We start from the raw sequence: 23,123 nt of genomic DNA, 5'->3' as shown, positions 1-23,123 counted from the left end.
AACTCAGCAGGTTCTACATATATCTATATACATATGCATACATATATATATGTATGTGTATATATCTATGTTAGTGTGTATATAAGTCATAGCTGCAATTGCAGCATAAATGCAGCATCGGATCGCGCAGCTGTCATGCAATTGTTCATCCAATTGCACAGCACAAGTTGCGCTTTATTGTTGCACTTTGGGCGCCTCAATTGATGCACAATTTGAGCTTGTAAACGCTTCGCTCGCATTGTCTAGGCATTATCATTGCCCAGTTAAAGCAGTTGATAGCAGCCACAAACACACACACACACACACTTACACTCCACACACTGATAAGCCCCAAGGCAGGCGCTGCTGTTGCCCAAGCAACCCGCTCAAATCTGCATTAATGCCGGACTCTCCGATTCACATTCTGTTTGTACATAAATATTTTCATATTTGTTTCTATTTGCTGCTCGATGTTTACATTTGATTATTGCATTTCTGGGGCTTTTCGTTTAAATTATATTCATTGTAAATGGGACGCGCGACTGGGCGAATTGCAATTTCTTGTTTATATACACCGCCATGCACTTGAATAGGGACAAACATTAATTAATATACAACTATTTAACCTAAAAAAAATACAAATTAAATCAGAAGTAATATATGCTTTGTATTTTTCAGTGATTTTTGTTTATTCATTAGAAACAAATACTTTGTTAAATCAACCGGTTTTTGTTACTCTTGAAAAACTGAATAGATTTTTTAATCATGGACTTTTGTTTTTACTCTATTTTCATTCACATTAATATACATAATCAATCGGACGAGCGACAAGCCATATATTTTTATATATTCAAAGAATATATGTAATTAATAAACAAAAGCTTTTTACGCAGATTTAAGTAATCACATTTATCCCCATTCGAATTCAAGCAAAACTTTAGCTATTGTAAGCACAATTGAAAATTGAAAATTTAAAATGGCAAATATGGGTTATTTTTCTGCTATCTATAAAAATTGTATACGAGAAAAATAAAAAGAATCTTTTTAAAATACGTGTCCCTATTTAAATGTAGGGCGCTGTACATGTAAATACATATATGGGGCTTTCAGAGAGAGGCCGAGAGAAAGAGGGTAAGAGATAGAGAGAATTGGAAAGTGAGAGAGGGAAAGAGTGAGAGAAGGAAAATAGCGCACTTTCAGTACATAACTTAAACACAACTTGTGAGAATTCACTGATATTGCTGTGAGAGCTATGAGAATCGCACAGTAAGGCCTCAAGTCGAAATAATTGTTTTTAAATTTGCCGCGCAAATGACTGAGTTAACAAATGACGAAAATATACCTCATCTACATAATGTAATGTAACAATGTTGTGCTTTACGGCAACGTTGCCCTAGCATTCAATAGATTTCTACTAATTTTTTCAGAATCTTAAAAGCTACTAAATGTATGTGAATGTATTTGGTAATTGATTTGCCACTTGTTGCCAAGCTGTTGCCTGGGTCTATAAAGATATTTCGTCCAGATAAGCAAAACATATAATTTTGTTACACTACTATACTAGGTCATACCTCAAATTTGAGCATTTTGATATGACATAAATTCAGCATTGATTGATTACAAGATAAGATACAAGAATCGTGTTAAAAGCCAACTACATAATATTACGTGTAGTTGCCATTCAAAACAAGAACAAAAAAACGAAATTTCAGCGTTCTGTTTGGGCTTTCAATAAAAAAAAAAAAAAAATAAACGCAATTATAAGAGTTTTGCCATTGGTTAAGTATTTGACAAATATTTACCAACAACAGAAGAATAACAACATATGCGCAAGTAAACAATATAATAACAATAATCGCATTCGAGATATGTATATGTGGGTATTTCATCAGGGCTCTGTTGTTTTGATCTTTGCTTCTTTTTTTTTTTGGTTTCCCTCTAGTTTCTAGTTCTATGCCTGCTGCGTCAAGTTCATGCAAAACTAACCCTTGAGCTGAGATCGTAAAAGACAGACACACACGCACCATAACTGACATCATGGGTTTTATGGGGTCTCCGTTCCCAGAGGCAAAACTATAATGCATATAAGCAAATACGTCTGTGGGCCTGGGTGTGCACCTACCTACCTACTTGGCCCAAAAAGCGTTTGGGATCGTTACCGTAGCTAAGTATTTAACCTACCTGCCACTGACGCGGCACTTTATCTAAGCGCCTGCGATAAGACAAACCAATCCAGAACCGCAGCCAGTACAAAAAACCCACCCACCCTCACAAAGAGCGCGCCTTTTCACACTCCCAGGCGACGACGCGTTGTTGTTGTTGTTGTTATTTTATCTGCGATCCAAAAAGAGATAAGATTTTTGGATATTTTTCTTAGATCGTCTTTATGTAATTTTCTCGGCTTCAATTGCCATACAAAAGTAGGTTTAATTCAATTTGCAGCGCTTTGCATTAGATTATTTAGCATATGTGCACGAGAGATTTTTCAGAATTTTCATATATCATGACATATACATATATCTAGACTTTTTTGTGCAGTTATAGTGTGGCATTAAATCGGATTTTGTTTGAAAGCGTTATCCACTTTTCAAGATTTCCATAGTCAGAATGGTAAACAAAAAGTTAAACGAACCTCGATTTAAATCAACTTGTGCGGTATAAAAAAAGTTATCGAATATCTTAAGTAAACTTAATCGAGTGCCTACATTCCAAATATGCGAACTTTAGGCATAAATGTTAGACATAGATCAAACTAGTTCATTGCTTTGATCAAGATATAAATAGGACATGTCGCCAATAAGTTTTAACATACTTTTAATAAGTAAAAGTTTCATTAGAAAATGCAGCTGTTGCACTTCATATACATATATATATATATTTATATATATATATATATAACGGCTCTCAAGTCAGCCAAGTAATTATTGATGATGCTGCTGGCTTGAATTTCTTGGCTATCAGGGCCGCCAAAGGGCGGGGTCTGATGTGTTTGGGCCTTAATCTTATCGCTGGGCAAACTTGGCAACTGGTAAAAGCAGAAATGTATATGTGCATTAGTATATATTATAAATATATATGTATAAATTAATATTATATATATGTATATATATATATATACATATATATATATGGATGAAATTCGAACTCGAGTAGAGATGGCGAGTAATTGAATAATATTTTTTTTGTGAGGCGCCTCTGGCACTCAAATTGTGAAGCCACGCACATCGACAAGGCGCCAGTTTTTCGCTTTCTTGGCCAAACGAAGGCGAATGTCATTGTGAGCTTCCATTGGACTTTGCCACTATTGAGAGAACACCGTTTCACTTTTCAATCAGGCCCAAACACAAATTCATATCAAGTTTGTTTAATGCCAACTTTGCGTTTAAGTTTTTGTCCATGACAAATTTGCTTGAAACTTTTCAAATCTTAGGACAAGCACGTAAGTTTGTCGGAAAAATGAAACAAATAAATAAAGAACAGTCTTAAACAGCTCCAAGCTAAGCTTAAAAGAAGCAACGATCAAGGACCACCTTGCTGACTTGTCACGCAGAGAGTCCTGCAAGACAAGCAAGAAGACAAGTCAGGGATCGCTTACAGAGCTCCTTCAATGTTGGCAAGATTTCGTCGCTTGCAAGGCCTTCAATCAAATTCCAAACGGGATGTGCAAGAAATATTATGCTAATGCTTATGATAGAGCCCTAATCGAAGCTCGAATAAAGTTAGTTAACCAAAACTCAAAGCCTAACCATATATTATTCAAGCATGATTCGGTAAAATGGGTCTTCTCTGCTCTGACCAGGATCCAGAGCTCACCCGTGGGTCCATTGTGCCGCGCGGCTGTTTAGTCATTTTTGGAAGGAAGACATTTTGGTGGAATTAAGGCTTTAAGCGTGAGCTTTTGGGCCAAATTTTTGCAGACATTGGGGCTCACTTTCTTTTCAAAAAATATTTTCGATTCCTATTTTTGGCCACAATATGCAATATTTTTGAATGCCTTTTTTTTATATGCTCGTGCTTAAAGCTTACCAAAATTGGTTTTGTAATGATGTTGATATGCATTTGTGTTTGTATTGTTGTTGTTGTTGTTATTGTTGTTGTGATGGTGGCTGTAGTGATGGTTGCTGCTGTGGCCGCTGTTGCTGTTGTTGTTGTTGTTGTTGCTGTTATTGCTGTTGATCTTGCCAGCACTGCCGTTGCCATTGCCGCCGTGATGATGGCTCAGATTGTGCATTTTGGATGGAATACGATAGCCGGACTCGTAATATTTATACTGATTGTAAGTGAAGCGCATTTTGTTGCCGTTTCGTTTCTCGTACTTGTTGTTGTTTATTAAATTTGGTATAAACCCTTCTTGTTGTATATTAGTTGCCTTAGTTGATTCTATATTAGCTTAATATAAATATATTGCAGCATTGAGTGAATGTTGTCTTTTTAATTGGATATATTTATTTTATTTTTTATTTAATTCTTTTATTTTGGCAGGTGTAGCACGTTAACGGTAGCTGCTCTTAAAATATTTAACTCCATATATTTGTATACATAAAATTATTTTTTGGTTGATAGTAGTTGGCACGTTTTTTAATTTGTTGCTTTTGTCACATTGATTGTTTAATTGAACTAATTGGATTTGTTTTTTGTTGTTGATTTGATTGGATTTGGCATTACAATAGAATTTTTGATTTGTACATTTGTGTTGTTTTTGTTTTTGTTTTTGTTGCTGTTGTTGTCGTCAGTAAGTTAATGCTCATAATAAATACATGATAGTCTTTGTGTGTTTGTTTTGTTGTTGCAGTTGTTTTTTTGTTTTTACTAGCTGCGAAAAAACGAAAACATAAACTTTTTTATAGCACAGAAAAGCAAAAAAAAAAAAAACGAATAAAAGAAAAACGCGTATTGTAGGAAATTAACATTTTTTCTCGTTCGTTTGTTTTGTTTTTAAAATTCGCATTTAATTTTATGTACCGCGAAACCGAAACACAGCACAGATAAAACGAAACACAACAAAGAATGTAAAAATATACACACGCACCTAAAAGATATGGAAGAATGCTTGACAATGAGATACCCTATACATGTGTTGAGTTAACCTCAAGAACTATGATATGTGAAAGATAGTGAACCTCGCCAGTTTACATACTTAGGGAATCAGCAAAATCCCTGAGCCTCACGTGGACTCACGAGAATCAAATAGAAGGGCGCCATTTCTCTCTTTCTTTCTCTTTCTCTATTTATAAGAGATAAAAGTCTTCCTTCGCATACACAAATTTGCACACATTTTGTCATCTTATACTCTTGCAAATATAAATGAAATGTACGATATTTTTCTATACCTGGCCAATTACTCAAAGATTGTATTACCCTCAGCGAGGGTATAAAATATGAATTTACTTTATAGTAAAGATAGAATCGCTGCACAGATCCTTAAGATCCATGACAATGCTAATATTGATCTGGTGCGTATTTAATGATATGGTTCCTTTTGTGCTGTTAAGCAACTTTTTGTGCTTTGTGAAACAAGTTTTGCAGCTACCTTGAGATTTTGAACTCCTTCCTTATTTTACAGTTACATGCACGAAGAACTGGTTCCCTGAGCCCTTTTACTTTTCCATCGCAATTATTTCCAGTACTTTAACTACAACGCTTATTAAGTTATGCATGTCGAGTGGACCAGGAAACGGAATCGCCTGCCAAAGACTTATACTCTGACGCAATATGGAAAAGTCTGTGAGCTGAACTAGTTCTTTTTTAACTACTAAATTCTACAGATGTATGACAAATATGTATAATGATGTTTTGCAAACGTAGGTACACGAAAGTAGAAGCCATTATCTGGTAGACTAGAACTACAACTATGTTAAATATCAAAAAAATTGATTAAAGCATAATTTGAAGTATAAAAGACGCTTTCATTAAAATAAACTATGGCAAATTTAATCAAAATCTTTGAAAATAGTATTATGTCTTTTCTTATCAGAGAGCACAGTCTAACATTGTAAGATTTTGCTATTTATAAAACTTATAGAGGAATATACTTAAGCTATACATCATTTATGGAACTTGTTTAGTTTAGGATATGATAAGCACAAGTGTCAATTAAAAGGAAAAAAGTTTTATAAGCTCATACTAAATTGTATATTTGCACGCAATGCGTTCAATGTTATCCTAGTGTATTTAAAATGCTAAGTATTAATCTTGATTGAATCAGGGGAACACTTGATCAGAATGAAGTGCGTATAAACCCATATCACTGTCATTTTGAAAACTCTGGGAATATAATTTGGTGCGATTACTTTGCAAGCAATGCTTGAAACTTTAGCTGATTATCAAATTGCACTAGATGATTTATTTTTGATTTATGTTTGATACTCTGTACGGAAAGAGAAAGAGAGTATATTGATGCTGAGAAGTGGAATAGCTGAGTAAACGGGTAAGCCATTATAATCTATATTTCCCACAGTCTTGAGGCGATTCTTAAACAAATTTTGCAGATAGACAATCGATGAGCTTCAAATATAGACCCATATCTTAGAACAGAAGTCCTTGAATTAGACGAAGTTCGAGTCCGATAATTCCTCTTAAGTCTTAGAGTCATCAATCCGATGATCAAGAAGACAATTTTCGACAGATTTAATCGGCAATAACACATTGAACAGAGTATTGCGCAGTCAGTTGCACCCGACTGCAATGTTCTTACTTGTTTTGTTTTGGTATTCTTCAGCACAAATTATTAGTTAGATATTTGAATTTTATATACATTGATTGAAAGCGACAACAAAAACATTCACAAAAATCAATTTTTGGCCGGCAAACAACAAGAAAATTAGCGAATGCCTCTCTAAAGACAACAACAATTGTAGAATCGAACCGAATCGAATAGAATTGAATTAAATCAAGTCTCCGAACCGATCGCGAATTTTTTTTTTTATTATATATATATATATGTATATATATTATTTTTTTGTGAGTTTTTTGTGCGTGCGGTCAGCGACTACTCTATGTGTGTTGTAGGGGTTCTGGCGGTGCCGTGACTGGGGCTGGCTTCTAGACGCTCAAAAGGCGTTGGCGGCGATAAGATAAAGCCGCTTAACCACAGCACTGATCGGATCGGATCGTTCGTTTCGTTTTGTTTTGTTGTTGTGCTATGTTTCGGTTTTCCCTGAACTGTCTGAGAGAATAACTGCGTTTTCTCACACAGTTTTCCGGATGCAAGCGCTGTATTTGTTTGTTTGGTTTGTGTGCGTATTTTTGTTATTGTTTCTTTTCTTTTCTTTTTTTTTTTGGGTTTTTTTGACAAAATTGTTCGACATGTTTTAGTTTTCGTTTTCAGCGATATACCGATAAACCGTTACCGTGCCGATCGGGACACGATCATGACGGTCAAAACGATAACGAAGCCGCGACTTTCGATGTCGCGCGTCGCCGTCGCGCGTCTTGCGTCGTGCGTCGCTCTTTAAACTGTTGCTGATAAAAGGAAACAAACACGCGTACTACATATATATAAATTGGAACAATAATGTTAAATGCACACACGACGCAGATCAGCGATCGACAACATACAAAAGTAAAAAAAAAAATAAAAAAAAATTAATACAAATTTTGAATATATGATAATTGAAAATAATTTCAAGCAGCGCGCACAAAAAAAAATTAAACAACAACAAAAAAAGCTTATGCCGTTTAACCGCAGTCGAGTCACAGCCCGAGCGTCGTGTTGCGAGCACTTACGCTGAGATCGATGAACTAAAATCCTAAAGAACGACAAGCCGTAATGATGCCTGGGCCCGGTGCTTGGTGTCGTATGCCGCCGTCGTCGCTGCCGCTGCTGCCGTCACAGAGCATCGCTGTGAGAGAGCGAGCAACAAGTGCGAGAGGAGTAGCAGCAGCAGCGGCAGCAACAATCAGAACAACAATAACAACAACAAGTGTATGCGTGGCCGCTCGTGCTTGAGACGCGAATTGCTGCTGCCGACGCGACGTTGTCGTCACAACGGGTTTAATTGATTTAAATGTATTTGTGAGCGGAGCGCGCGCGCGCATCGTCGCTCACACTGATTCCGATTCCGATTTCGATTCGGATTCGGATTGCAAGCGCAAATTAATAAAGTAAAAGCAACAATACAATAAAAGAAAAGAAGTGAGGCGCACGGTCAGCGAGTGGGCGGCAGCGTTAATTGTAGCCGATATCGATGACGTATAATACACACGAATATCGATATCAGTGGACGCAATTTTCGGACAGTGTTGCAGACAGCAATCAGACATCAAGTGCAATATGATCGCTATATAAATGCAGCAATACGCGCCTATAACTGATATACGTACATAGACAATTTAACATATACAGACACATATATATGTAGGCATAGCACATACATAGAATTTGACTGTTCACATTTGAGCACGCTTCACGCCTCAGAGAAGCACGACCACACCGAGCTACTAAAAAAAAAAAACCGGCGGATCCGTTAACAGTAACACAACAACAGTTATAGTGTTAAATTCTTATTGGCCGCACCGTGGCGCAAGAAAAACTCGAAAATTGTCAAAAAATAGAAGAAAAAACAAGAAAGCAAAGAAAGAAAATAACTTTGTGGCATCGAAGATTTAATACCCTTATTCTGTAATAAGCATTCGGCTGGTGACGATATCAAAATATGTTACATATATACATATGTATACTCTCTGCAGAAAAAAGACTGGCTATATGGACCACTTTATGCCTCGTTGAAAGCGTGACAATATAATAATGCACGCGGCTGCAAGGGTATCAAAATCATTAAAAGAACTTTCGCTTGGGCTTACAATTGATTGTGCTTGGGGCTCGACACAGCACGCCGAAATATCATTCCGTTGAGCACAAATAATAAGAGCAAACAACAACAGGAAAATAGCGCGTTACTAAATAAATACAACATATGTAAATTGTAGGCAACAGCAGTTGAAGCAGCTCCAAAAAAAAAAAAAAAAAGAAAAAAAAAACGCGCCCCAACTGCGCACCTCAATCATTATCACAATCAACGTTCGCTGTCCCTGTCGTCATTATTATCGTGATGATAGACAAAGTTTTGGGGGCCAGCATTAAAAAAAAAAACAAAAATTGAGCGTTCAAACAAAAATTTGCGCGCGCCAAAACACAAACTGGCAACGATAGAGGGCGCTTTCTGGCACGTGTGCGTCTCTCCGGTGAAAATGTTACTCATACGCAGCGTTTACGGACGATGACAGTCTGTTTGAACATTTAATTATAGGCATTAAATATGATTGGTACGAATTCTTATCCTCGTTTATAAAGTGAACAAAGTATATAGTGTTCTGTACAATGCCCTTCCATCCGACTGACCTTATGAAAGCAATTTTCGGCCCTATTAAAGTTAGGTACTTGAAATTTGGAATATATACTTGTGTGCACCCAACTTTTCTTCAGTTTTAGAGCCTAACTGAGCTAATTTGAAAGCAAGACTACGACTGATCAGGTCCTTTAAAGATCGATCCAAAAATGTTTTTGTTTCGGGAAAATCGTCGTGAACGAGTATTACGCGGTCGATGTCACCCGTTCAATGGAACACATATAAACTGAAGCTGATACCTATATTATTGATAAACAATAAATGCAATTTAGCAAACATTATATACATAGTTGCTTGAATGCAGTTTAAATGCTTTTTAGGATTTTCTCGTTCTTGTTTGATTTCTGGCCTGGCCTTATAAAAAATGGAAAAATTCCAAAACAAATGAAACATCGTATAAATAATTATAGACGCCAATGTTCTTGGGGGTCAATTCGTATTTTATTATTGTTGTTGTTGCTGTTACGGTTGCTGCTGCTGCTGCTGTTTTGTTGGCTGCAGTTTACAAAAGTACAATAAACCGTGTTAATAAGTACAGGTTTTAACCTTGAACCCATCATGGATTTTGTTGCTGTTTAAGCTTCTGTTTTTGCTGTTATTGCAGTGAGTTTGGAGTTGGGGTCGCCACGCATTTGCAAAGTAGGGTATAATATAATACATTCATGGGTAAATATAATAACAACAGCAACAATAAATACAATCAAAAGAACACGAAAATGCGACAACAACTGTAATAATCAGCGTTGATCATCTGTCACAAAAAATGTTATAAATTATACATACATATGGGGATCGGCAATCGAGAGTAGCCTGGGAAGTGGGCATGGAAAGGGGTGTGCGTACTGGAGCTCGACATCGCTCTGTGGGGGATTTGATGACTTGGCGCGCACTGATTACAATGAATGTGAGTGTAAAAGAACTTTCAGCAGTATTCAATTTAATTAGCAGTCTTTTAATTCTCAAGCCCCTCAAGCAGTCATAATTGCACTAATTAAGCACCTAAATATCGCAAATTATTTGCTTTCTTTTGTGTCCATAAGAATGTGGAAATTTCTGCAACAGGCATCAAACTGGTATTGGCCTCTCAGTGTTTTTCCCAATTTCAATTCTATTTTTCACCTGTTTTCCGCCTGTAAGCATGGATTTGATAAACTCCTAAGAAAAGAAACGCCTTTCGAATATACTTTTAAGGTGATCTTAGACCTTTGATATATCAATAGTATCTTAATCAGTTGCCAGACAGTTCTTTTCCTAATACTCCAAATCAGTTTTTCACCTATTTTTCGCATGTGTAGATGGACTTGATGATAAGCAAGTGTCAATTAAAAGGTTTCATACATTTCTACACCCTATTCGACGAAACACTTCCCAAATAAGCTTACGAATTGATCTCTGAGAGTGCATTTTAAATCGTTCAGATAAGTCTATAGTCTTGATGCGTATTACTTAACTTTATATGTCCGTTGCAGTATGCAGATGCTTATTAGCTCTATAAAGGGCAACAAAATTAAGATTGAATATATGTAAATATGTTCATTTTAGCGAGCTGGTAATCTGTGGTGCTTTGTGTACCGTACACGTCAGTCGATTTTTTGTTCGTTTTCTTTTGCGTTTTAGCTCGTTTTGAACCCGTTCGAACTGGTACAGGCGCTCAATTGGCTCGATCTAAACAACACACGAGTCCATATTGGCCCTATTTTCATTCAATCTTGATGCCGAAAAGTATTTCACAGCCAATCTGCGGTGCACACTTTTGTACATATGCACATACAACAAGTTTAAAATCTTAATAATGTTAAGTGCCCAATCACGATTTCGTTCGATTTATTTTAAATTTCGATTAACGTAAATCGTGGACCTCATACGACATCTGCATGTGTACATCTTCAGGTCCCCAAATAAAACGACAGATGCTAACACCAAATACAAATATGAAACGAACAAATTCAAACAGCGACCAGATTCGAACAGCAAGTCAAAAGAATATTCCAAATTTTGTGCACTGTTTTTGGTGGCTATTCGAGAGATATAAAGACACAAGTTTAACAATTAAGAATGTACGACTACAATATAACCTGTACTCAATCTGAGTATATACATATATATATATCTTATGAATATATGTACATCCTTATATCTAATAATATGCCACATATTTATCACATTTTAATCTATTTCTATCTGTATTCAGTAGTCTTGGCACATTTGTGATCTTTAAAAAAAATATAGTCTAGCATTTTATTGCTTAACTTAAAACATTATAAACTGTTTACACGATAGCTATATATCTGTTTTATTACACATAAATCATTAATTGGTTTTACTTTTGCAAAACCTGATGCCCATTTTATTAACCCATTTTTGTAGCGCATAGGGTATACAAAATAATAAAAAATATCGTGCCATAAAAATGGGAAAATGGCAAAAATTGCGATGCATTTGATGTAAATATTTTTGTTTGAGCAACAACAACAACGACAATAAATTCAAAGCTGGATAAAGGAAAAATTAATGAAATATGTCGATCTGTAGTATCCAGACAATGTGGATGTGGATGTGTATTTAACTTTTTATTATTAAAAAGGTTTTATAGAAATACGTTTCGGTATTTTTTGGGCCATTTGCGTGTAATTATTGGCCATAAAATGTCAAAACGAATTTCTCGTTCGATATACAGAAAATTGAAGCTAAACAACAACCTAGACGATGTTTTATTAATTTGCTTAAATTTGTTGTAATTGCCTAGCTGCTGCTCTGTGTTATAATTATAGCCATTGTAGCACTACCAATCGCACTAGCTAACAATAGCGAACAAAGTGAGACGAAAAGGGCGCCTCACTGGATGATACCCTGTATGTACTCTGTCTTAAAGCACATTTGAACTTTCTTGCAAACAAAAAACAAGCACACAAATGCACAGTTCTCTTTTACGACAATATATATTTTAAGTTCCAGCTCTTTAGTTTCGCAGATCAAGGAGCTTGCACAGTCAGCCGGACAGTTAAGCAGCTCGTCATTCTGTTCAAGAATATATAAACATTAAAACTTATTTCGTTCCGTAGACATGTACATGTGCACAAAAACATTATGCCCATTGTTTCGTACCCATTTTTAATGGGCGCAGGGTATAGTTACGTATACGCCAAATACGACGATTGCCGCCGACTCGGTCAGCTGTCAAACGCATGTTCAGACTATAAAGACAGCGGCAATAACAGCGAAGATAACAGTAATGTTCGCAGTGACAGCGCTCCCAGCAGCGCAGCGAGCAGAACTGTTGCGCTGCGGTTAAAGTGCCGCGCACGCGCTGCTAAACATATACATATGCTGTTAACTGGCGGCTAGACGTTGTAAATTAAATTTTGGAATCTATTGATATTTTACTTATGTCAATGTCAATTTAGAGTTTAGCTTAAACAACGGGTTTGCAGTGACCATCATTCTTGTTATTTGCATCATTGGAAATCGCCATTGGCTTCATTATCATGTGCATGACAATTTGAAACCGACTTTCAAAATGTTACCATCTGTTCTTTTATGATGAAATATACGTTTAGATAATATATTTAAAGAAAGAGCGTTTATTTTATTTAAAGATTATTCAGATGTACTGTGTTGTGAATTTATACTCGGACTATGTGAAATCTTCCATGGAACTGGAATAGTTAGTATCTGGTTATAAGGTATCTCCCTGTCGAGTCTCACCTGTTTTGCGCTTGTCTCATCGCATCTGATAAGAAATCTACCTTAAACTACGAAAAAAGAAAAAAAAGAAAAACAAAACAACGTCAACACAGATTGTGCTTTACCCCCAACAGCTAAGCACTACCGAATGATCTAATTTTAACACTATTCAGGATGAGCCTGTAGAAGTGATCATAAACTTTGATAAGCTGGCCAACGAATATCAAGAAGCACGTAAGAGTGCTTCAATCGAGAGTGCAATTAAAATATACCCTGTGGCCAGCTCTAAACTGGAGTAATTTAAACTATCTTCCAATTTTTGGAAGAACGGAAGGAATGCATCCAAAAAGATAAATATTCTAGTTCTATAAACCTACCTACCAAATTTGGGGTACATAACTCTCATAATCTCTTTTGTTTAAAATCGATATTAATCGATATTATGGAAATAGGTTAAGATATCGAACAAAGATAAGCTCCCTCTAAATCCCAAAGCTCAAGTTATCTCTTTAGTTCTCGAGATTGATCTGATTATAAAGAGAGACAAAATCGATATATATCGATAGTGTGGAAATGGACTGAGATATCGGAATAAAAAGATAAACTCGTTATAAATCCCCAAGCTCTGCCTAGTTCTTTTTATAGTTCTCGAGATCTTTGTGACCATATAGAGAGCCTCGGACTAATCAAGAATATATATGTATAGATATATATATACTCTATGGGCTGAAAGTTGCGTTCGTTTGCCTGCAACATTAGTTTGCACAAAACTAGTATAGCCTTTTAAATTCATATTCAATGAGTACAGGGCATACAAAATAAATTGTTGTCGCACTTATTCTAATTTCACGCATGTGTGTGCGTGTGTGTGATTATGTGTGATTATGCTGTGACTACGTTTTTGAGTGTGGTTGGGCGTACTTCCGGGCTATCTCACACACGCGCACTTTGTCGTCACTTGCATCACGTGTTGTTGATGTGAATTTTAAAAGCCTTAAATGAAATAGGTTCGCTTGCTCGATCTGATAGGAATATGAACATGATCGAATAACTATTTAAAGAGAGGTCTTGCATAATCCACAAAAGAACTTAGTGCTTCAGACGGCTTTTATGTAAGATTAACATGATGAAATGAACCTCAGAGCACAATTAATTCAAAATTACAAAGAATGGGCTGAAGAATAGGAATATAAATCTATATTTAAGATATATGTAAATTAAGAGCTAAAGATTTTAAATATATATTTTATCAGACGCATATGCATAATATGGATAAAATAAGTTTTGAAAGAAGATTTTTTCGGCATAACTCGAAGTTCATAAGAGCTTGATATGTATGAATATATGTATTTTCTCGAATTATATGCACGTATCTATATTGTTTCACCTTTTGAATACCTGCCAACCTTTCCCCCTAAAACTGACTTTGTGTCTAAGCATAAAGAAATAAGTTTGAATGATTGCCAGCCCGGGTTACTAGGTACAGTGTATCTCTAATCAGGCACTCCCGACTCGAGAACGTGTACTTGATTATTTTTTGTTGCCAGCTATAGAGTATCAAAACAACTATAGAAAGAAAAAACATTATATAGTAAGCCAAACACTGAACCAAACGAAATTGAACCGGTTTTAACTACTTTGGCTTGTCGAATTCTTGTTGTAGTTTTTATAAATAATTCGCTTTTATCAATTCATGTAGACTGAGCGAAAGATTATTATTATGCTGTCTGCCTTGAGGCACAAATTTTGTGTTTGTATAAGAGTCTCTCTCTCTCTGCTTGTGTGTAAATAGTTTTTTTTTTTTAGGTTTTTCTATGGCATTGAGACCGCACGTGTAACGTTTGGCGTACGCCGAACTTGTAACAACTATGACGACAACAAGAACAATTCGAAACAAGAATGCCAGCAAATATGTAAGAAGCACAAGTTGGGGTGCTCTGGTCGGAAGTGCCCGACTGAGAGATACCTTCAACCTAGCGACGAGCTGCCGTTCGCATACATACATGAGGCTTGAAGGTAACTCTCCGAGCCAGAGGCAATGCAATGCAGTCTTCGGTGCTTACAGTCCGATCTATATACCAAGAGCCCAATTCTCGTCCTTTAAGAATGGGGTTTCTTTTAAATTCAGAAGGGAAATGAGGAAGGTGTCCAGAAATTGAAATATTCGTAATCTGTGTATACTATACGAGAGCCAACCTACCATATTTTGTGTATTTAGCTCTTATAATCTTGTCTTAACTTATCTTAAAATCAATTTTTATCGATACGGACAGACATGTTTGGCCAAAATAAACTAAATGCTCAAGAATATATAAACTTAATGCAGTCGGGGTGCTTTTTTCTACTTATTAAATACAAAGAAGTTCCGCAAATAGGTTTTGCGTATGAATATAAGTTAAGGTAGTGTACTTATTGTTTCGACCACAAGTGTATTTAACACTTATGAGAATGCCAACTTTCTTTGTTATCCAAGGTGGTTTCTAGAATTAGTTGCTTTTTATACGATTTCAACCTTTGCCCAGCATGAAAGCACTCAATTCTGATCTTCAACGTTTTTGTCTGAATATATTTTGATATTTGTGCAGATTATTATATTTGTAAACGAATATTTCAAAATAATTTGTCAAAAGTGTATTTAAAAGTTTCTCATTAGCTTTTTTTCTGGCAGTTTCTTTTACATTTTATTTACTTGCTAGAAAATCTATTAATATTTCTATAATAAATGGGACTGATAGTTGTGCAAATATAATTTTGGTAAATATTTATAATAGGTTTTTTGCGACTTTGGGGTCAAGTTATTTCCGAGAGAGCATTACTTAAGCATTTGACTAAAGTATAAGACCACATATCGGGCATACTTAAAATTACTCTTTCTAGTAGGTGAGTCATTTTTTTTTTTTTTTGCATTTTTGTATCAATATGTTTAATTTGTATTTGGCAAACGACACATCGTCGAATGTTTTAATTTGATATTGTTAAATAAATATTTAATTGACAAATAAAGGCAAGTATAAATATACTATGTTTTACATATCATTTTCAAACTGTGCCCATTAAGAATTTATGTAAGAATAATTAATTATTTTTGCATTATAAAGTCATATTAAGTGGAATAAAATTATAGTTTACATCAAGGCTGCAAACCGGACTTGAACCAAAACGAACACTAAATCCCAACTTATTTTTTTACTTTAAGCGGAACCTTAAGCTAAATCAGGTGACTAAGAAAACAAAGCGAAATTGGAAATTATTTTGTTTAAGATTAAAAAGTTCCAAGGGAATCTCAGTTCCCAAGCAGAAATAGCTTGGGTCCCAACCTTTGGATTTATCTAACCTTATTTGGCAGAAGCCAATTTTTGGGTAGGGATCAAATTTATCCGGCAAATTCTATATAAAAATATTCAGGGCATTCAATATTTTCAGTGGAAATAAAAAATGTAATTGTTTAGTAAATAATTGTAAATATAAATAATATAAAATATAGGAAAACCTAAGATTTAAACCAAAAACTGTCATAAATGTGGAAAATCAGCTTCACGAGCCGAATCTTAATCCAGGGAACTAAGTAGTTCGAACCGTGTATCGCACTACCGACAGTTTTTGTTGGTCTGCAGCCCTGGCATATACAACAATTTTATGTTAACTTTATAATAACATATCTCTGGAGACATCCGAAATGAAATGAAGACTGTTAAAGAATTTGTAGGATATAAATCTAAACAATAATACAATAAATGTAAGAATATGCAGGCAAGGCTATTCTTAGTCTAGCTAACGGACGAAAGAGTAATAACACCAGCTGATAGTGTGTGCAATATTCGTATTGAATTCAATACGATGCATGTGTACATATTTATATTCAAATTTTGTTTAAATTTCGCGATATATTGTGAAATTCGCTAGACGGTAAATGGCAAACGACAGCGGGCGAGACAAACCTCAATTGTGAATGCATTTATGTGTGTGTGTGTGTGTGTGTGCGGACTTATATATGTAAATATATTTAATGTATCCGTATCTTTATGAGTTGGGCGTGAGCTACGACGACGACGACAAACTCGTCGCTAGCTGCTGCTGCTGCTGATAAGATTTTGTTTACTTTTCAGCAATGTAGAGTGAGCAAGAAGTTTTTAGTACGCTGTTCGCGCTCTCCACGTCCGATCACACCACGAAACAAAAGTGTGATGATATTGATGATGCGATCGGACGGCACGGGATGGCATGGGATGGCATGGGATGGGATGTGATAACTATAACTATGACGTACATTGCAAATCGAAATCCAACTGTCAAACGCTGCGCGCGACTAACAGAAATGTGCCAAAGACAACAGAAATACATATGTATTTACGTACGTATGTACATATGTACATAAATACAACTCAGTAGAACGCACTCAGCTCTAATAATTGTTGTTGTTGTTGTTGTTGTTGTTGTTGCTGTTGTTGTAGTGATTCTTACTGGTGCTGATTGCCATTGTTGTTATTGTTGATGATTTTCTTTATTGTTTTTTCTTGTTTTTTTTTTTTATTTATTTATTTATTTGTCACGTGACACGCTCATGCGCCTCTGTAGCGCTGCCATTTGTCGGTTTCATTTCGGGATAGCTCTTCATTTCGCTTTGTATACCCTGGCTACGAAGAGTATACGCATTTTGTAAAAATGTTTGTAACAGGTGTCTCTTGATCATGACGACGTGCTGAGTTGTTTTAGACATAGCCATCTGTAGATCGGAAACCTTAAGTTTCTTCAACTTTATATCATACTTTAGTTTATATCATACACAACACGAGTTTACCTTTTCTTCGATATTAATTGCCCCTTGCATAACATCGATCTTGAAACAACATTTTAAAATCATAACTCGAAGATTATAAGAGCTAAATTTTTATAGAAATCAGATTATTAAAATCCGAAGTTCTTCAAGAACATATTTCCCATACAAGAAGCACAGTCACAGAAACATTTGATCTATTTTTTTAATTTTATGAGAGTATATTTGAAAATCGGATTTTATACATAAGTTCTCTCCACTTGGGGCCCAGACTCGAATTGGTATCAATCAGTCAATCAATCAAGTAGAATAAAAGAGAACAACTGATAGTCAATTGCATGCTGCCAAATGCCAGACAATAAATATTGGATACATACATATTTGATTTATACATAAGTATTGACTAAGAGATATTCGTCTTTCTGTACCACGACAATTCGCTTTTAATTTTAGATCTGGGAAATACTATATATATATTTAGTATTGTGCGTATAGCAAAATACTATGCAATAAATATATAACTTATGGCAAAAGCTTTTAATGCTTTTTATGGAGTGCCGCATAGAAAGGCGGTATAGAATATTAATTTTACTATTTTCTGCAATGAAATGAGGGAGTCAGTCTCTGAGATTGACACGCTCATACTATTGCACATATAAATTGTGTTTAAACCCTTGTGTTGGATACAGGTAAAGGACTTTTTTGGATATAGGCGCAGGATATGTTCTAGTCAAGTACCCAAATAGTTGACATTTGCACTTAATTGTGCTGATGAAAATTTCAAGCGTTGTCAACTACTCTCAAGTATTTTAGGCCAACTTTTTGCATGTACTTTTGTTCATAATTTGTTATGAAAGTCCCAATTTCAGAACACAAGTATGAATATTATTATGAATTTGATTTGAAGCGTCTGCTCGGCTGTTGTTCGACTGAATGAAAATTAGCAACAATGTTTTGCAACCTTGAGACCGCGTTTTGCGTGCGTTTGCGAAGCGTTTTTGATGGCTGACGGTTGCCGCCTTCATTATTATTGCCATTTGCTTTTGTTATTGTTAATTTTTTGTGGCGCTTGCGCATAAAAAATAATAGACTCATTTCTGTGTGTGCGTGTGTGTGTGTCTGTGTGTGTGTGTGTGTGCTGAATTGTAAACAAATATGAAAATCATATAGAACGCAAAACGACGTCGCAGAAAGATGTTGAAAGGGTAGACAAGAAAAACACTAGTTTAAGCGAAGAAAGATATTGCAAGAGAGAGTGAGAGAGAGTTAGAGAACGAGAGAGAGTGAAAGAGAGATAGAGAGAGAGTGCAAGAGAGACTGTGAGACAGAGAGAGAGAGACAGAAAGAGAGAGAGAGAGAGACACGAAGAGAGAGCGAGATCGGCGAGCAGCTTTTGATTTGGCTGCTGTTGCTAGACTTTTTGTATTTGCCAACAATTAGATGCCCATTAAAATGTATTTTGCACCTTTTTCCGTGACATTTCTGTGGGTTGAGTCATGAAAAACGAAACGCACAAGTGCCAAAACACAAAACTGATAAAAAAAAAATTTTTAAATATAAAAAATATATGTGCTGATTATTATAGGGAAATCATAAACTATAATGATCATTACGAAACACGTCAACCAAATAATTAAGAGCCGAAAATGATTATCAAAATATATAAATAAATGCAACGTTTATCAAATATATCAATTGAGTGTAATTTATGTGTTTTAATATTTATAAGCTGCCTCTTCTCTCTTAAAATCAAAACTAACAAATAATATTAATAATATTATGCGAAGAAGGGGCGTGCTTTTGCTTATTGTTTGGATGAATGGCTGTCAAAATAAACGTTCGTTTAGCACGTTAATATTAAAAAATAATAAATAAATAAATGAGCTCAAATTTACATGTACATATATAACGATAGTTCATATGTATATACTATATAAACATTATAAATGTGCAATAATCAGTTGTACCGACCCATGAGAGCCGAAACACACCCACATTGGGCGTCACGTGAACATTTCGCGCTGCTCGGCAATTAAAAATGTACCGAAAAATAAAAAAAAAACACACATGAGAGTAAGTGACTCGATTGGGAGATACTCTTTAGTAAAGAAGCTAAAGCGTGCCTGCAAGCTCGACAAACGTTTACGTTGGTTCAATTCATGGTTTCAACCCATGATTCACCTTAAAGTGTGGTTCATGAAACTGGTTCTTCACAACTGTGCATCGGTGTTGGGGTTCGAAACTTGGTTCCTAACATTTATTTCAGTTCTAAAAAGAACTATTCCATGTTATTTTAAATTAGTGATTTAGAGTGCCAAAACTATCGTTCAAATTAATACGATTTTGAAATGAAATGAAATTTCAAAAATATATACATAGTTCAGTTTAGGTATGGGTTCGACTATTCTGATGATCCATTCTAAGATTCGGCTTATGGTAAATAGAAAATTTGAATCCAACTCAGTTTGCAGCCTTGATTTAAAGTACCCTGGGATAACAAATTTTGTTAATAGCTTTTTCCTATTTGTGGATTATGGCTATACATTAGGAATTCCTAAAACTAACTTTATCAGCGTATAGGATAGTAGAGCCTACAATATAAATCTAGATTCAAAGGCTGGCTATACATTAGGAATACTTCAAAACTAACTTCAAATCTAGATTATCAAAGTAAATAAACTACTTCAATTCCGAGTCATAGCTGGTTCGGTTCCGCCCGATTCTATTTAACCCGGATTTGATTTAAAGAACGCTATAACAACAAATTTACGTTCTTTCCTATTTGTGACTTGAAACTAACTTCACCTGCGTATATGATGGTCTTACCTTTATAAAAAATCTAAAAACTCTAGCTAATGTGTGACATGCGATAGTTGATCAAACATATGTGTACTCAATATTAGCAAACGTTTTCAGATAGTAACAGGGTATACAGCAAGAATAATTAATTTTTTACGAGTATCTAAATGACAGGCAGTAAGCTTTTTCAGATAGTGAGCCCCGTTGACAACACAGCCCAGTTTGCCTACTTATTATAATTGCCGCCGTTTATTCGCACCCCTGGTCTCTCATCAGGCCAACCCGCCCACGACAAGTGCGTGGTGCTGGGCGGGGGGAAGCGCATGATTTGCTATTTATTGAAGGCTGGGCCCCAATCGACAAGTCGACGATATTTGATTTTTTTCGGGGCTCGTCAATTGAAGCTCCGCGCCGAAGTGGATATACTACATAAATTTTTTAATATTAACTAAGAGTCAGCGAAATTGAATATTATTAAAGAGCGGAATATATGTGGGGAACGTTTGGATCTTTCTGGGAATGTAACCTGATGGCTAATGATGGGCCCAGTCCAAGCTTTTGTTTCAAATTTAGCTCATATGCTATTGGCTGTGCATTGATCACCAATCAATCAGTCAGTCAGTCAGTCAGTCAGTCAGTCAATCAGTCCGTTCAATCAGTTTTTTACTTCTCGGACTGTTAATGGAAGTTAATGTTATATACACAATATAGTTTCGGTGCCTCTGACTTCCAATCATTTCCGATCCAACACTTAAATGGTGGATTAATGCATTAGAATTTGCCTCTTTGTTTAGAATATATTTTAATATAACTAGCTATTCGAAATATGAGAAATGTTTCGATTATTCTTTGATACTAACTATTGAATTCACCAACTTTTTGGGACTTATTAATTGCTGCCTATCACAACAAAATGTGCTATTTGTCTATTTGTATACATTCGACAAGTTCAAGAACCTTCGGCAATTGCTTCACAGACTGAACCAAATATTGTAATAACCTGGGGTCATCGCGGGCTCATTAATGAACCGAACGCCACGCCAATGGGGGGCGCAACAACGGCAACAACAATTACCAGACAAAATAATGTAACCACAAATAGAAGACATTTTTTGTCAATGTTGAAGATAATTTATGTACATATATAATATAAATAGCAGGCGTAAGCCAAAAATATATGACATCGGGCGAACCTTGTTGTTTACACCGATCATTTGGTGGCTGTTAGTTATCTTGTTGTTATTGTTGTTTTTGTTTTTGTTGTTTTCTTGTCTGCATTTACGAGACAAACGAACCCGGCCGAGTTCAAGGCTAGAAAAATATTGATAGAAAAAAACCAACAAGAGTTACCAGAAGCGAGGGTATGTCGGTATAGATACGTCGCCTATGTTCAGACTATATCTAAAGAGTTTGATTAAATCAGAGCATAGACTAATATCTAATAATATACCATGCATAATTTAAATTATATAAAGTAAATTGCTTAGTGGAACCTTCATTTAAAAATTAAGTCAATCGAGCTCGACTTAGCAGCTGTAAGATATAGAAATGCCGAAAATGTGGGCTATATTTATAAAAAATGCAGTTATCGGAGAGAAAATTTTAATAAATATATGTACCGACTAGTAGATACCCTGTGCAAGTTCCTAGAAACTAGCTTCCAGCTGATTTACACACATGCCTTCACAAAATTTGCTTTCATCAGCAGCGAGGAACTTCCTCAAATTTGGCATATTAGACAACGTCGAGAGACTGCAGCTGTACTCGAGTCGTTGTTATTTGTTTTTTAATAAAATAATAAATTAATTTAAAAAATTAGCAGCGCAGTGTCGATTGTTCACAATTGACGTCACAGTGCTTACAATTTCCGTTGCGGGGTATACAACCTTACTATACAACCTTACTAAACACAAGGAAACGCTTTTAAGTCAGCGGCCAATGATCTAAATGTTCATTCAACAAAATTATAAAAATTAAAAAGAAATATATATAAATATTGATTTCTTCTTATATATAGATTCTAAACGATTAACAATTATGGGGGGAATGGGGTAGGTAACCAGAAAACCCTTAAAAGTTATAAATAAAAATTATAAAATAAATATTTATCGATTTTATGAAAATGGGAGAAGATATCGGAGACAAAGTGGCAAAGCTCGGTCTATAAGTAAATACAAGTTTCAAATTTAAAGTTTTTTAGTTTTTGAGATTGACTTAAGAATCTATACATAAGCTTTATAGATGAGATGCTGCCCTTCCCATTTAAATGGGTCGCCAGACATTTTTAAAGTAAGTCTGCTTTCGGGATTCGAGTCACAGACTCGTTACTAGATAACACAAATTAATTGTTGTCTTAATGCTTCAAAGGATTTGTGTAAATCATCATTCAAATGCATTTTCACTATTTACAGAATGTTTTTTCTTGCACACAAGACAATTGCAAACACATACTTCACGACTTTATCTTATACCCTACAATTTGATGGCATTAAAACTGCAGTTTGTCGCTGAAAACAAAAAACAAGAAACCGGCTATAAGG

At 35.4% G+C, this 23,123-nt stretch overlaps 1 protein-coding gene across 4 annotated transcripts in view; it reads right to left on the bottom strand.

The window, feature by feature from the left end:
- Positions 1-23,123, bottom strand: part of NFAT (NFAT nuclear factor) — a 51,809-nt gene that overhangs the window by 21,576 nt on the left and 7,110 nt on the right. Inside the window, exon 1 of one of the 4 annotated variants that reach the window (XM_064680916.1) lies at positions 4,006-4,348. The exons of 1 other annotated variant lie outside the window; for it this stretch is intronic. In XM_064680916.1, the coding sequence (XP_064536986.1) occupies positions 4,006-4,270 (265 nt within the window). In that variant the 5' untranslated portion in view covers positions 4,271-4,348. Of the gene's footprint in view, positions 1-4,005; positions 4,349-23,123 lie in introns of those variants that run through there. 2 more of the 4 variants (XM_064680913.1, XM_064680915.1) reach the window with 2 other exon arrangements.

Source organism: Drosophila montana, unplaced genomic scaffold, assembly GCF_035044405.1.
Source record: "Drosophila montana isolate Dmon_TW-CO22-7 unplaced genomic scaffold, ASM3504440v1 contig_2178_1, whole genome shotgun sequence".
Classification (NCBI taxonomy): domain Eukaryota; kingdom Metazoa; phylum Arthropoda; class Insecta; order Diptera; family Drosophilidae; genus Drosophila; species Drosophila montana.
Note: the sequence above shows the minus strand (reverse complement) of the source record. Positions and strands in the feature narration are given on the sequence as shown.